The sequence below is a fragment of the Coenobita brevimanus genome, chromosome 98, assembly GCF_032717465.1.
Source record: "Coenobita brevimanus isolate Jiangsu-jjx chromosome 98, ASM3271746v2, whole genome shotgun sequence".
NCBI lineage: Eukaryota > Metazoa > Arthropoda > Malacostraca > Decapoda > Coenobitidae > Coenobita > Coenobita brevimanus.
Window position 1 is genome coordinate 21588247 of NC_137051.1, and position 16563 is coordinate 21604809.

Genomic DNA, 16563 nt, shown 5'->3' on the forward strand with positions numbered 1-16563 from the left:
ATATCGGAACGATTTTCCCCATTGAAATAAACAGTACATATAAATGGGGGGATGCGTCCCAGGACCCCCTCAGACTCCCACCTAAACTTTACCCCCCCCCCCATTAAGAAGTAAGCAATACCTGTATACAATTGTAGAGAAGGAGGTGGCCATATTCTTGTACATCTCCTTTTCTTCATCACAGTCCCAATGGTGGAAACAATAAGGCCTAAAGCACGCCCAATCTCCGAGACTCCCTGCCCTTCCTCATGGGGTCTTATAATTTCCAATTTCCCCCCTGGGGGTAGGGGGGTTTTCAAGAATACTCCCCCAGTATCCCTGCTTGTCGTAAAAGGCGACTAAAAGGGTTGGCGGAGGGTTAGTGCCCCTCCCCGGAAAACAACTAACTAAAAAAACAAACAAGAAGCCTCGGACAAGGACTGACCAAACGTTGACGACCCAGGACCGGACAAAGGACTTGGTAATGTGTACATGGAATGTAAGAGGAGCGAATGATGAGGTGAAAGAGAGAGAGATTGTCCAGGTGCTTGAGGATGCGAAAGTGGATGTATGTGGAATAACTGAAACAAAATGGAGAGGAGAAAGTGTGAGAGAATGGGAGTATGGATGGGGTATATGTGCAGGAGTAGATGAGAATGAGAGGGCAAAGGAAGGAGTGTGTATAGTTGTGAGTAAAAGATGGAAGAAGAGCATAAGACAGTATGGATCAGTTGGGTCAAGGATTGTGTGGGTAAAGTTGAAAGTTGGAATACAAATGTGGGCGATTGTGTGTGTGTATGCGCCAACGCAAGATCGTGCTAGAAGAGTGAGAGAAGAGTTCTGGACAAATGTGGAAGTGTGCATGGAAAAGTTTGGAAGGAATGAGAGAGTGTTTTTGATCGGTGATATGAATGGTAAAGTTGGTAATGTGAAGGTGGATGGAATAGTTGGTGAGTGGGGTGTGCCTGCTGAGATAGATGAGAATGGGAGTGCGTTAGTGGACATCTGTGCTGGGAGGGGTTGGTAATAGCCAATACCCTCTTCAGGCATAAAATGATCCACAGGTATACATGGCGAGTGATGAGAAGGGTGGGTGGTGAACTGAATGAAAGGAAGGCAATGATTGATTATGTGTGTGTGGATGAAAGGATGCGAAGATGTATATTGGATGCAAGAGTTTATAGAGGTTGGGGGAGTGGCCTTTCTGACCACTACTTGGTGGTGGCCAGAATTAGGATGCAAGTAAGATGGAGGAATAGAAGAAGGGAAAGACGAGAGGAAGGAGTAGTTGCAAGGAGAGTGGAAAGGTTACAAGAGGATGAGAAAAAGGCAGAGTATAAGAGAGAAGTGGAGGAACGATTGGGCAAATATGAATTGGAGCAGATGGGAGACGTGGAAGGTGTGTGTAAGATATTTACAGAAGAAATATGTGCAGCATGTGATGTGGTGTGTGGAAGGAAGAGAAGACGGAGGGGGGTGCAAGGAACAGCGTGGTGGACTGAAGAGGTGAAACAGGCTGTGGCACAAAAGAAGAAAGCATACAATGAATGGATGAGAAATAGGGGCGTGGAAGAAGTTGAGAGGCAGAAGAGAGAGTTATATGTGGAAAGCAAGAGAGAGGTGAAAAGATTAGTAAGAGAGAGTAAGAAGAGAGTGGATGAGGAATTTGGAAGGAATTTGAGTGTAAAGTGGAGGGACTGTAAGAAAATGTTCTGGAGAGAAGTGAAAAGAGTAAGACAGGGTGGAAGTGAAGTTAGCAGGGGAGTGAAAGATAAACATGGTAGATTACTAGTGGAGAAGGGAGAAAAAGTGAGCAGATGGAGAGAACACTTTAAGGAATTGTTGAACGTAGAGGATGGAAGTAATGCGAGTATAAGTGGCTGGGGAATGGCTGGGAGAAGGAGGGAGGTGAGAAGACAGGTAGAAATCAGTAGGATAGAGATTGTGGAAGCAATGAAGAAAGTTAAATCGGGGAAAGCCCCAGGAATTGATGGAGTGTGTGGTGAGATGCTGAAGCATGGGGGAGAGATAGTAGTAGAATGGATGTGGAAGATGTGCAGATTGGCCTGGGAGGAAGGTAGAGTCCCGGAGGATTGGAAGTCAGGTATAATTATTCCCTTGTACAAAGGAAAAGGGGAAAAAGAAGTGTGTGGTAATCATAGGGGCATTTGTCTTCTTAGTATAATAGGAAAAGTGTATGGTAGGATACTTATAGACAGAGTTAGAGAAAGAACAGAGAAATTAGTTGGAGAAGAACAGGGAGGCTTTAGGAAGGGAAGAGGTTGTGTAGATCAGATATTCATTCTTAGATCTTTAGTGGAAAAGTTTCTAGAGAAGGGAAAGAAGTTGTATGCGGCTTTCATGGATTTGGAGAAAGCATATGACAGGGTGGATAGACAAGGATTGTGGAAAGTGTTAAGAATATATGGAGTAGATGGGAAGTTGTTGAATGCTGTGAAGAGTATGTATGATGGTGCTAAGGCTGCAGTGCGTGTGGATGGTGAACTAAGTGAATTTTTCTCTTTGAAAGTTGGTTTGAAACAGGGATGTGTCATGTCTCCATGGTTGTTCAATCTGTACATGGATGGGGTAATAAAAGAGGTACAAGGTAGGGTAGTGGATGTTGGAGTGGCCCTGGTGAGAGAGGATAGTGTTTGGAAACTCCCTGTACTGTTGTTTGCAGATGATACTGTGTTGTTGAGTGAAGATGAAGGGGAGCTACAAGGCTTGGTGGATGAGTTTGAGAGAGTGTGTAAGAAACGGAACCTAAAAGTGAATGTAGGGAAGAGTAAAGTGATGGTCTTTGAGAGAGGTGAAGTCAGTGAATGTATAGCGAGGTTGGATGGTGAGGAATTGGAAAATGTGAGTACGTTTAAGTATTTGGGTAGTGTGATGAGTAAGGATGGAGGTTTGGAGGGTGAAGTGCTTGAAAGGGTACAGCAGGGAAGAAAGGTTGCTGGTTCCTTGAAAGCAGTGATAAGAAACAGGGAAGTGAGCACGGAAGTAAAAAAGTTACTACATGACAGTATTGTGATACCAACTCTAACGTACGGAAGTGAAGCTTGGACGTTGTTGGAAGGACACAAGTCAAGAGTGAGAGCAGTGGAAATGAGTTATTTAAGAGGAGCTTGTGGAGTCACGTGGAGAGACAGGCTGACGAATGAGGATATAAAGGAGCGTTGTGGTGTTGATGTGGATGTGATAGGAAGCGTTGTGAGGAACACACTGAGGTGGTTTGGCCATGTGGAGAGGATGGAGGGTGAAAGACTGACGAAGAGAGTGTATGTGAGTGAGGTGGAGGGTGGAAGAGGGAGGGGGAGACCGAGGATGAGATGGAGGGATGGGGTGGAGAGGTATATGAGAGAGGGGGGTGTGAGTTGGGAGCAGGGTAGTGAAATGGCGGGGGACAGGGCGACTTGGAGGCGATTTGTTTGTGGCCACCCCAAACGGGATTGAGGCGTCTGGCAATAGATAGATAGATAGAATTAGAGTACGGTGCTGCTGCTTCTTTGCAGCGGGCTATCCCAATGCTGGAAATGATGCAGGGCGCTTGGGAGGCATGGCAAAACAATATGAAAAGGTGAAGGGCTATGGTAATATCCTCACATACAGTGAAGCTGTGAGGAGAGGAGGGACGTGGACTCAACTGAGAAGCGCATGAAAATTTGTTTACCAGAGAGGGGTTAGTTCGTTTTCTCTTGGCAAGTGAGCGCAGCGCTATGCACCACACCCATTTTGAATTTTTCGTTCAGTATTTTATTAATCCCTTCATAGCTGTTGGCCTTGAACAACACTTTACTGTTTTGGTGTCAGTGATGCTGAGTTAGGACGTTATAAAAAAACTGCGAACAATTACGGGAAGGGAACAAAGGTCACTGGTGTGTTTACACGACCCTACTCTAGCATCCCATCAGTCAGGCGTTCTCTTCACTCCAGATGTATTCACTGATGCTTACATGCTTATGTTACATGCACCCTAATTTTTAGTAAGTTTCTTTCAGCAAGAGAACATAATTTACCTGCCTCAAAATAGTCAGAAAAATATAGACGACAAACTAGAGGAATATGAACTGAATTGATAAGGTCTTTAGGCTGTATGCTTACATGAAAGATTATGGGTTTTACAATTTTAAGAGACGATATGGAACAAAAATGTTTGCTAATCAGAAAAAAAATTACTCTTTCGTCCCACATGTTCTCGTAGGTTATTCAGTTCCACATTCTTCGTTCGGTATCACTCTTCCCAATATATTTCGGACCAACTGAGCACAGTTATTTCTGCTCCTTAGAGTTAGTGTACATGTACTGCTCATTCTTTTGTTAGTTCTTATGTGTATGTGTGAAAGAGAGAGGACCGATACAAACAATAATATATTCCATTATCGCTTTCATAGCTGCTGGGCCTGAACAACGCCTTACTGTACTGGTGTCAGTGACGTTGAGTTAGGGTGAGCTATAAATAACTGCGAGCAATTATGGGAAGGGAACGAGGGTCACTGGTGTGTTTACACGACCCTACTCTACCACCTCAAGCAGTCTGGCATTCACAGTTCACTTCGTCCTAGATGTTTTCGCCGATGTTTACATGCTGATGTAACACGCATCCTAATTTTATTAATTCTTACACGAATCATAGCAAATCATAGGATGGGTTTAGGGGAAAAAATAATTTAAAAAAAGAAAAAAGCCAGGTGTGCCAGATGAGTCTTTTCACATATGAAAGAAAAAGAAATTGATTTTAGAACTTTGAAAAAATGGTCCCAAGGCCGACCACGAGAGCACGCAAATACTGTATCTGAACCCACAACCATTGAGGGGGCTAAACATACATTTTACTTTAAGCAGTAAAAGCACCTTACCAAATCAGTTCTTCCTGATAGTCTGTTATATTTTTCAGATTATTTCTGGGTTGGTAAGTACAGTAAATGTTTCTTATTAAATCTGTTTCCCCATCGTTTTTAGCTGTTCTGGAGTGACACCTCTTGTTTATTTCGTTGACATAATGACGGAAAGGACTGTTCTTCCCCAAGTGTTTAATTAAACCTGGCCTAACTGAGCTTATCTGTACCTAATAATTTTTTTAACCTAACCTAACCTCCAGTTGGGAAATTGGAAAACGATATCCACCTCTGAGCACATTGAGTTTCTTCCACTGCGCTGAAAACGATTATAGGGGAAAGTGATGATAATAAAAGGGAGGAAATTTTTCAGCAAGAAAAAGTAATTTACCACTGAAAGTTGTCAGAAAATTACAGAAACAAGCTGGAGGATTATGAATTGAATTGGTAAGGTCTTTCTGCTGCTTCAAGTGTACAATGAAAGTCACAAGTATCTTCCCAAAGTCTGACGAATATAGCGTGGAAAAATCGAACCATTTGAAACACGAAGTAGTAGAACAGGGTTTTCATTGTATTTTACCTGGTGTAAATTTTCTTCAGACTGAACTGGGAAGATAGTTGTGTCTTTCATTGTACATTTACCGGTAAATAAATCAATCTAACAGTACTTGTGTTTTGTTTCCGCCACATTAATCGTGATTTCAGACTATTCAGGCACTTCTGGATAATTGGGCTATCTCTGTATTTCTTTTCATATCGAGTATCGATTTTCGTATCATCGAGACAGATATTTTCGTATTGTGGAATTTGTCTTATGTTAATTGCTTTCGTACCATCGAAAATTCGTACTTCGGGTTTTCGCATGTTTCGAGGACTCACTGTATATATACAGTGCTCGTCAGAAGTATTCAGCGTTGTCCGCCGGGCGCGCAATACTTATGGCCCAAAAAGAATCACCCATTTCTGGGGGTAAGAATTGAGCCACAAGTTTGAGCTCCGAGCATGACGTCACGGTAGCCTGAGGCCTTCTGACGCGCTGGTTGGTTCCCGCCTCAGTTGCCCACGGGCTGCCTGAGAGAGAGGAACTCCGCCGAGTGTCCCTCTCAAATTGCGCCATTTTTTACCGAGTGTCCCGCAGTGTTTTGGCCTTCAAAACTTTGTTATGGCACCTACCCGTGAACTATCGAGTGAAATCATATCCCAGATCATTGCTCTAAAGGAGGCAGGCCACCAGACAAAGGAAATTAGTGAATTGGTTGGTGTGGCACGATCGATAGTGCGTCGTTGGTGTGCGCGGTTTCGGGAGGAAAACAGTGGTGAAGTTCCCACAAAGAAACCGAGGTCTGGTAGGCCTAGGAAAACTTCCCCAAGGTCTGTTAATGTTTTAAAACGTGCAGTGGAGTTTAATCCTTGTGTGAGTGCAAGGAAAATTAAGGAGAGCAACCCGGAAGTGTTTGGTGAGGTGTCAGTGAGAACAGTGTCTCGTAGGGTGCATGAGCTTGGTTACACAAGTCACAGGCCTGTGAAAAAGCCTCTTCTCTCTAGCAGCCAGAGAATTCGTAGGCTTGCCTTTGCTAATAAATATCTAAATTGGGGTGAGGAGCAATGGTTGTCAGTGTTGTGGTCTGATGAGGCAACGTTTAGTGTTACCTGTAACAGAGGAGCATGCAAAGGTAGCGACCCACTTGACCCACGGTATGTAGAAAGCACAGTTAAACATCCTGATTCACTCATGGTATGGGGTTGTTTTTCAGGGAAGGGTTTGGGGAAGCTTGTTGTACTTCCCAAGAACCTCAGAGTGAATCAGGATGTTTACCTGGAGCTTCTGTGTGATCATTTACCAGACTCCTTCGAGCTAACAGGTGCACGAGTGTTTCAGCAGGATGGTGCACCTGCTCACAAGGCCAAATCGGTCACCAATTGGCTTCGTGACTGCGAGGTATCATTCATGACAGACTGGCCAGGAAATAGCCCAGACCTCAACCTGATTGAAAACCTCTGGTACCTCGTAAAGAAGAGTCTCCAAGGGAAGGACGTGAGCTCTCTGCCTAAGCTGGAAGCCGCCATTCGTGACTCCTGGGACAAAATACCCCTCCAGCACCTCAGGAGCCTCACCCTTTCACTTCCTAGACGTCTCAGGTCCGTGAAGAAACGTAAAGGCTACCCTACGAAGCACTAAAGGTAAATAAAATGCATTATTTATATGTTTTTTCAATGTTGAAAGGTTTGTTTCTCAGGAGGGACGCAGGGCGCCCCATACTTCTGACGAGCACTGTATATATATATATATATATATATATATATATATATATATATATATATATATATTATACAGGTATACCACAATTTAACAATGCAGTTGGTTAGGTGAAAACCCATCGTTAGGTTGGGTATCGTATATCGGGGTAGATTTAACATGTAAAGTGTAGGGATGCGTTTGTCAGGCTTGGATTCCCTCCCAACCAAGTGCTAAATCCACCCAAATGTGTTCCCAAACAAGTTTAAAGCTAATCTAAATGGCCTATCAACTGTACAGGAAGCCAACCTGAGCCTGACACCTGTAAATAACTCAACAAACAAAATCTGAATATCGTCAAATATAAGTCTGGAAAAAAAATCAAGCTTAGTGAAATGTACCCCAAAATGACGATATTCACCCCACCTATGGCTAAAGCACATTCATTTAAAGTTTAAAAATAGTTTATAAATCAAACTAAACACACAATTTTAGTCTAAAATGTCATCAAAATTGGTAAGTAAAATAAAAACCCATCGTTAAACCAGAGTTTGGCCATCGTTAGGTGGGGAATGGTGGTATTTCTACCATCATCTTTAAGCCAGGATATTACATCTAGGGGTATCATATTTTGAGGCATACATGTATATGTATATACCTCATATATACAGATGGTATATATAGCAGTCCCTGATTTATCCAGACATGCATTATCAGGATGTGTTCATTATCTGAACACTGAACCTTGGCTCAGTTTAACCATTATCTGACTTTACTTGCTATTATCCAGACGTAAAAGTCCCCGAGAACTTTGGCTGGCCAGCTGACATGTTCAAACATTTGGTATTGTGTTTGTTGGGCTCGAGCTGTGAGCGGGAAGTAGGCTGTAACCCACAAAGTGAGAAAAAATATGTCTGCCCATGTACTTAATGGTCAAAGTGTCACGCTCATCCTATCACTCCCAGCAAACCTCCGGCACCCAAGTAATACGACTGTAACCCGTAAGCAGTGTCAAAACGTCCATATGCATCCCCACCCAACGTCCAAAGTCACACATCCACTGGGCTAAGTCTTTCCTAACTGCCACTGAGACTGTAACACAGACCACACGCCACGAGTACATGTTCGATGACAGCAGCCGTCAGCCTCTTTACTGAACATCCAAAATCCCCCAGTCACTGAGTTGTGATACTGCATGGCCACTCAGCATCTGACAGACCGCAAGCCGTGAGTAAATGTATGGTAAAAGCATCCATCTGCCTCGTGACAGAAGGGGGGAGAATTGTGCCCGCAGTCTTGCTTCTCACCCCCTCACGTCCCTCCTCCATACCCTCCCATCTCCCCCCTCTCTCACTCCCTCAGTCCCTGCCCTCCTCCATGGTGATAACACGTTTCGTAAGTTTTTAAAGTTTTTTCCGATTTATTCAACTACTATTAGTCGTATCAAAATTCCGCAAAATCCATGAGAAAGTTCGTGAAATTCTACATCAAGACATATGCTTTGTCTTGGAAGATGCTAGCAAAATTTTGCACTAGGATGGTGGGAAGTTATATGATGGTAAGTTTTACTCCTGAGCACTTTATTCTCATTGCATTTCTGTACTTATCAGTTTCATGTGTTTATGTGTTATAGTATAAACTCCAGTGAAGATGATGGTATACTATCTATCTATCTATAGCCCAAAGCCCTAATCCTGCAAAGGGTGGACGCAAACAAAACGCCTCCAAGTCACTCTTGCCCACCATTTGACTGCCCTCCCCCAAGTTCATATACTCCCCCGCCCTCATATACCTCTCAGCTTCATCCCTCCACCTCATCCTTGGTCTCCCCCTCCATCTCCCTCCCTCCACTTCATCTACATACAGCCTCTTAGTCACTCTTTCATTCTCCATTCTCTCCACATGCCCAAAACACCTCAGTGTATTTCTCCTAATTTTCTCTATCACATCCGCATCCATGCCACAACGTTCTTTAACTTCTTCATTTGTCAGCCTGTCCCTCCACGTCACTTCACATGCTCTTCTCAGGTAACTTATTTCCACTGCTCACACTCTTGACTTGCTCCCCTCTAGCAAGGTCCATGCCTCGCTTCCATACATCAGGGTAGGGATCACAATACTATCATGCAGTGACTTCTTAACTTCCATACTCACCTCCTTGTTTCTCATCACCGCTTTCAGTAAACCAACAACCTTCCTTCCCTGCTGTACCCTTTCGAGCACTTCATCCCCAAATTTCCATCCATATTCATCACACTACTCAAGTACTTGAATGCACTCACATTCTCCATATCCTCACCATCCAACCTCACTGTGCATTCTGTGATTCCATTCCTCTCAAATACCATAACTTTACTCTTGTTTACAGTATATTAACTTTCAGATTCCTCTTCTTACACACTGTCCCACATTCATTCATCAAACCTTGCAGCTCCCATTCATTTTCACTCAACATTACTGTATCATCAGCAAACAGCAACACCGGAATCTTCCACACCTCACCCTCATTCATTAGAGCCACCCCCACATCCACTGCCCTACCTTGCACCTCCTTTACAACCCCATCCATGAATATATTAAACAGCCTTGGAGACATCACACATCCCTGTTTCAGTCCTACATTAAGATAAAAAAACTCACTGAGCTCTCCATCCACTTGCACCACAGCCCTAGCTCCCTCGTACATACTCTTCACAGCACTTAACAATATCCCATCCACTCCATATATTCTTAATACCTTCCACATACCTTGCCTAGCCACTCTGTCATATGCTTTCTCCAAGTCCATGAAGGCAGCATACACTTTCTTTCCCTTCTCTAGATACTTTTCCACCAATCATCTTAGAACAAATTTCTAATCTACACACCCTTTTCCCTTCCTAAATCCCCCTTGTTCTTCTCTAACTAGCTTCTCTGTTATATGCATAACCCTATCAATAAGTATTCTACTATATATTTTTCCAGTCACACTAAGATAGTATACCATTTATACAAATATAACCAATTATTGGTGACATATTTGGCCGTGGCATGTTTTTTCAGCCCCGGGAGCAGTCACTCTTCACAGATACCTGGTTTTTCAAACTGTCTTTGGTTTTTTTATGGATTTTTGTTGGTTATGCATTGTTTTCTTGATTTTTAGCATTAATATGGATAATTGTATGTATGTGTGTTTTGATGTCTGAAAGTGGCAGAATGACTGGAAAAGAGTGCCCAAATTAGGAGGGGTACTGTACATACAGTAGTGTATAGGTAGGGTGTTTTTTGGTTTTCATTGTTTTTTTTTTAATGGTTTTCTTGGTGTTTAGTATTACTTTGGATATTCCTGTGTGTGTGTTGATGTCTCAATATGGCAGATTGACCTGAAAACAGTGCCAAAATTAGGAGGGCTACTGTACATACAGTAGTGTATAGGTAGGGTGTTTTTTTTTTTTTTTTTTTTTTTTTTTTTGGATTACTCTGGATATTCCTATGTGTATTTTGAGATCTAAATATGGCAGATTGACCTGAAAACAGTGTCAAAATTAGAAGGGGTGCTGTACATGTAGTAGTATATAGGTAGGGTGTTTTTTGGTTTTCTTTGTTTTTTTGGCATGGTTTTCTTGGTGTTGAAAATTATTTTGGATAATCCTGTGCATAGTTTGATGTCAAAATATGGCAGAATGACTGGAAAACACTGCCAAAATAAGGATGGGTATTGTACAGCTGTACAAAAATGTATCGTAACAATTTTGTGCAAAACAACATGATAAACGACGATTGCTTTTGAAATACAGGCAGGGGGGGGGTTGGAAACCATTGATACCCCTGCATATCCATACTGTTGGTTATATTTTACTATAAGCCCTACAGTAGAAGGTATCGCTTCAAGATATCACGGTCGGTATTAGCTGATACGTCTCCCACACAGGAGTACCAACCCTTTGGAGATAGCTGCTATTGTCGTGTTCTTTTTCATATCCATCAGACCTCTGAGTAACGATACTTTTTTGTACAAGTGTACATACAATAGTGTATAGGTTGGGTGTTTTTTGGTTTTTAGTGTTATTTTTTCATGGTTTTCTTTGTGTTTAGCATTACTTTGGCTGTTCCTATGTGTGTTTTGATGTCTAAATATGCCTGAATGACTGGAAAACACTGCCAGATTAAGAACAGGTACTGTACAAATAAGTTAGGTATAGGTTGGAGGTTGGGTATAGGTAGGGACTGGGTATGGCAGGGGAATAGTGTTCATAATCTGGATGTTGCCACTACTCAGACATGCCTTTGGCTCTATTATTTCCGGTTAAATGAGGGATTACTCTACAGTAAGCACTGAAATAGCCATCATTACAATATCTGGCCCAGCGCAATATCCGACACTGCTGGCTTAGCTGTATAAAGCAATATCCAGCAGTCTATCTATCTATCTATTGCCAGACACCTCAATCCCGTACGGGGTGGCCACAAACAAATTGCCTCCACGTCGCCCTGTCCCTCGCCATTTCACTGCCCTGCTCCCAACTCACACCCCTCTCTCTCATATACCTCTCCACCCCATCCCTCTGTCTCATCCTCGGCCTCCCCCTCCCTCTCCACCCCTCCAGCAAAATTATGTATATTCCGGTGCCAAAACGGGACAAAACTGTTGGTTCTGTGTAAAATCCGGGGTTAGGGTGTATCAAGCTTCTCATAAATGGTTGCCAACCGATGCTGTATTACTGTCTTGTATCATAATTTTATTGTATTTTATGCTTAGTATTCATCTTTTACTCATGGGAAAGTTTCTAGGATAGAGGTTTGAGATGGATAGCAATGCAGTTTCTGGCATGAGACCGAATATTGAGCCAGTGGTGGGTACTATGCAGTATCTGGCATTTTGCTTTAACCAGCATAGGGCTTGGCTGATTTACACCGGATAATTGAGAGTTTAAAACTATTTCCATCATGCATGGAGAGACAGACTGACAAATCAGGAAGTGAAGGAGCATTGTGGTGTGGATGTGGATGGGACAGAAAGCATTAGGAGAAATGTGTTGAGGTGGTTTGGCTATGTGGAGAGGATGGAGAACAAGAAACTAACGAAGAGAGTGTATGTGAGTTATGTGGAGGGGGGGATAGGGACGGGGAAACCAAGGATGAGATGGAGGGATGGAGTGGAGAGGTACAGCCATTCACTGCTTAGCGTCCATAATACGTTCTGAAAGATAGGACATTAAGTAATCTGGACGTCAAGTGACCACCATAACTTATGCACTGTATACTGTATATTGTACTGTTTACGCAGGTATGTGGTATATACTGAACTGTATATTACTGTTAAAGGACAGTACAGTATAAAAAGCCCAGACTAAGACTAATGTGTAGCCTATAAAATACGGGACTGGACGCAGCTGCCTGCAGTTGTTGTTGATGACACTGTTTTACGGTAAACTTTTTACTGCATGTTAGTAAAATTTTTACTGTTTTTTGGTATATTTTTTATTGCTTTTCTGTAAGTAGGGAAAAAAAGAAAAATATTAAGATATATGAAGAGTATTACAGTGTATCTGTGTAGGTTATACATATACTGTACTGCATATCGTACAACCGGCATCATGATGCTTTGTTTTGGGATGCCGGCTGGCCGTCATGCAAACACTGCTTTGTCCCCACATACACTTGCTATGTCCTCTTCTTTGGATGTTTTTTTTCATTTCTATCATATTCATATGGATCCTCGGACATTAAAGTGAACAGACGTTGTGCAGGACATTAACCCCTTAACCGGGGGGCGTCACTTTCGTGACGCTTGGGAGCAAGGGATCATACCGCGGGGCGTCACTTTTGTGATTCTGTGTTATTTTGAATTCACCCGGGCTTCCAAGTGGGGGCTTGTATCATCTATCAGTACTGCCAATGTCCAACACTAGTCAGCACTCCTAATCTCATCTGTACTCCCATCCATTGTTGACAATTTAGCCATTTCTCCCCGTTCTTGACTCCCCTCCCTAACCCCCCTCCATTACCCTATCCTCTCGCCTGCCCGGCCGTGCTACGCTAAGTAAATCTTCCCTGGAATTTTTCACTGATTTCATCCATTGAAATAAGCCCTATGTCCTATTCTTATACCAAATAATATATACAAGAAAGAAATAAGGTAAGTGAGAGTGCCATACACCTGGAATTGGCTAATTATCACCTGACAACACCTCACGTGCACTCGTTCGCTAATTTTCGCTGTTTTTTTCCCCTTGAAATATGCCGTATAATCTATTTTCGTAATAAATATACATGTAAGGAGGGAAGGGAGAAGCCTAAGTGATATTTACATTCACCTGGAACTACCTAATTTATAATGTATTGTCTAGATTTCCTGCCAATCATATCAGTGCTAGACAAAGCTGTTTCAAGATCTAACATTGGTAGCTCTGAATATATATCTCCTAAGTAGGCCTCTAATCTATTTTCGTAATAAATATACATGTAAGGAGGGAAGGGAGAAGCCTAAGTGATATTTACATTCACCTGGAACTACCAAATTTATAATGTATTGTCTAGATTTCCTGCCAATCATATCAGTGCTAGACTTAGCTGTTTCCATCCATCCATCCATTGCCAGACGCCATGTATCCCAAACGGGGTGGTCAAGGGCTTAGAGTTAATTGTTTTACAGGGAGGGGCACTAATCCTCCACCAACCCCACTTGACACGTAGGGATGCCAACAGCATCTGGTGTTCCCAGGCGGTCACCCATCCAAGTACTAACCAGGCCCAACGTTGCTTAACTTCGCTGATCGGACGGGAAGCGGTGTACTCAACGTGGCATGGCCGTTGGCAGTTTCAAGAAGTAATATTGGTAACTCTGAATAACCCCCAAGCAGGCCTCCACGATGGCCCTCCGTTATCAGTTTACTCTCATCTTCTGAAGCGAGGGTACGTATGTTTCTTCTTGCTGACTTCAAGGCCTTTTTTCACCCCCATGCAAATGGCCCTGTGACCTTTACCCCCTACTAAACCTCGTGTGGAAAGAGGTAAAGGGCTGACAATTGATAAAAGAGTGACTACGATCTTTCTATTGAGTAAAACAGTGCAAGTGGAATTGTAAATAATGTGTAAATAATGTGTAAACAGCAAGTGAAAGTAATGAATGTAAATATACGTGAACAATGGAAAATAGTTTTATAAGTTATTTCAAGTGACAGTGCACAATACAGTGTAAATAAAATAGAAATGTAAATAACGTAAATAAAATAGAGAACGTAAATAGAAATGTAAATGAGTAGTATTATAAGAATACGAGTATATACCCTAGGAGTAATGAAAGTGAAAGTTTCACTCTAGCATGTCTGAATGCTATGAGTTATGAGAGTGAAGATGAAAGTGACATTCACTCTCAATGCCAGTATACAGGACGAGAAAGTGAATGCTACGTATTTTACTGAAAGAAATTGAATCCCTACAGTGACAATAAACTAATACTACTGAAGGAAACTTATGGATAAAGACTGTAGATATATATAAGTGTTATATAGTAATAGAAATATAAAGTGTGAGGGGTTTTATGAATAATAAATGACAGACTACCAAGAGCGAACTAGTGCCAGTGCGACGATCAGACGCTCTCGTAATTTCCATTGCTTTCACAGTGTTTTTTTTTTTTTTTTGAGTATGGATTCCAAACTACTTGAAAATTGTAGAATAGTGTTTATAGTGTTTGTATCTGGCTGTGGTAATCATATTACGGGTTGTCGGGAAGTGTAAAGTGGAAACTTCATTACCCTACTTCAGAGGTCTCCACAAGTCCTACGGTAACCGACGAAGGCTCAACAATCATTCCAGGAGAAAGCTGAAGGTATGTGCCATAAGCATATGTAATTTTATTATTCTAGGACTAATAACTGATTTTTGGCAAATATTTTTTGAGAGTCTGTTGGAGCCCAAATAACCCCGCGGCACACGCAAGTCATTGGTAAACAAGCCCGCGGTGTAGGGGTTAAGCGGCACATGACTGTATACAAGAGAGGGGGATGTGAGCTGAGGGTAGGACAGTGAAATGGTGGGGGACACGGTGACATGGAAGCAATTTATTTGTGGCCACCCCTTGCTGGATTAAGGCATATGGCAGTAGATAGCCAGATAGATAGTTAGATAGACATCTTAAACAGTCATCACTTATATATGTCGGCCGGGGGGGGGGGGGAGAATTACATTAATTTTCTTTTGATTAGAGAGATGCAAATTAGGCACAGTAACTTGGCCTACAAACTTTAGGAGCCTTGACTGATGTGTAATAAGTGCTTGAGCCAATGTTGCGTTTTGTGTGGTCATGGTAGGGGATCTCTGACACTTTAGCTATGGTGGGATAGCTCAATAAATGCCACTTGATCAACTTTGGAGAAATTTTTCAAATTCAAGAGGTCAGAGGTAGCCTTCATTTTGCCCTTCACTACACAGCAAGGATTCCTTAAAGCTGAACACTGTTCTCTGGGGGTAGCTTGAGGATATATAATGTACAGTATTATAGATTATTTTAATAATGTAGTATCGTTCAGTGGTTGTGTGAACTTGTCAGGAAAGATATCTGCACATGTACACTTATACTGTATTGTATCATTATTTCATTTACAGTACTGTACCTCATTTGGTATAAATATATACTACTGTATAGTGCCTCACTAAACATAATGGCTTGATTTCCTTTCAGTATGACCATCTGGATTTCCCTGGAGTGGTGCCAAGGACTTTTGTTGGACCCATTGTAGTAACAACAATTGCCTACCCTGCTGTGACTATTGTGCAGCTCTTCGGACTCTCTAAATTCGTCTCACAGTACATTGGTTGGTAAATGGATATTTATGAAAACTCTGATATCAAGAAACATTCAGGTTTTAGTGGTATAGTAATCTAGATGCAAATACTGTATTGCATATGTTAAGGGCTCAGATTTGTTGAGTGTCCCCAGGGTCGTCTACATTCAAGAAATTTTAGATTAGGTGAATCATTATGCGTTAATTAGCTCAATCGCTGTCCAGCACTTGTGTACAAGCAGTCTTATACAATTCCTCCTCGTGTGTAAGAAGGGGTAGCTTGTATCATGGGCTTCCATCATATTGTCGTTACAGCCTGTGTACTCTGTTGCCTGGGTTATGTGAAGGCCTTTCTAATGACATGCAGGTTTCCACTTTATTTGCACGTTTACCTTGCTTTTCATTTATTGCACTGAGGTACTGAAGCTCTTTCATTAGTCCAGATTTGTCTCCATTCGCCATCGCAACACACTATAACCATCTTCTTTTTCAACAGCCATTGCCTTACTCTCTCATTTTCATTCAAACCATATCATTTACTGACATTCAAGAAAACTGAATTATACAGTATAATCTTTATAGATCCTGTATACTATTAGAGGAGTAGACTGTAGCACCAGTCGAACAGGGCAGTACCCCCAAGATGAAGGGAATGCTGATGATAGAGGGAGCTGGACCACCTATTTCATCAGCCCTTGGAACTATCTTCTGATCCTCCCCATTTGCTGAACATCCTCAGTTT

General features: G+C 42.1%; 1 protein-coding gene and 1 non-coding gene across 2 annotated transcripts in view; one reads left to right on the forward strand and one right to left on the reverse strand.

The window, feature by feature from the left end:
• Alg12 (Alg12 alpha-1,6-mannosyltransferase) overlaps positions 1-16563 on the forward strand; it is a 261057-nt gene that overhangs the window by 20971 nt on the left and 223523 nt on the right. The window contains exon 2 of the mRNA XM_080283639.1: positions 15719-15851. Coding sequence (XP_080139765.1) covers positions 15719-15851 — 133 coding nt within the window. The remainder of the gene's footprint in view (positions 1-15718; positions 15852-16563) is intronic.
• Positions 13732-13850, reverse strand: LOC145414306 (5S ribosomal RNA). The gene has a single exon (XR_013899844.1). It is a non-coding gene; the product is annotated as a 5S ribosomal RNA (ribosomal RNA).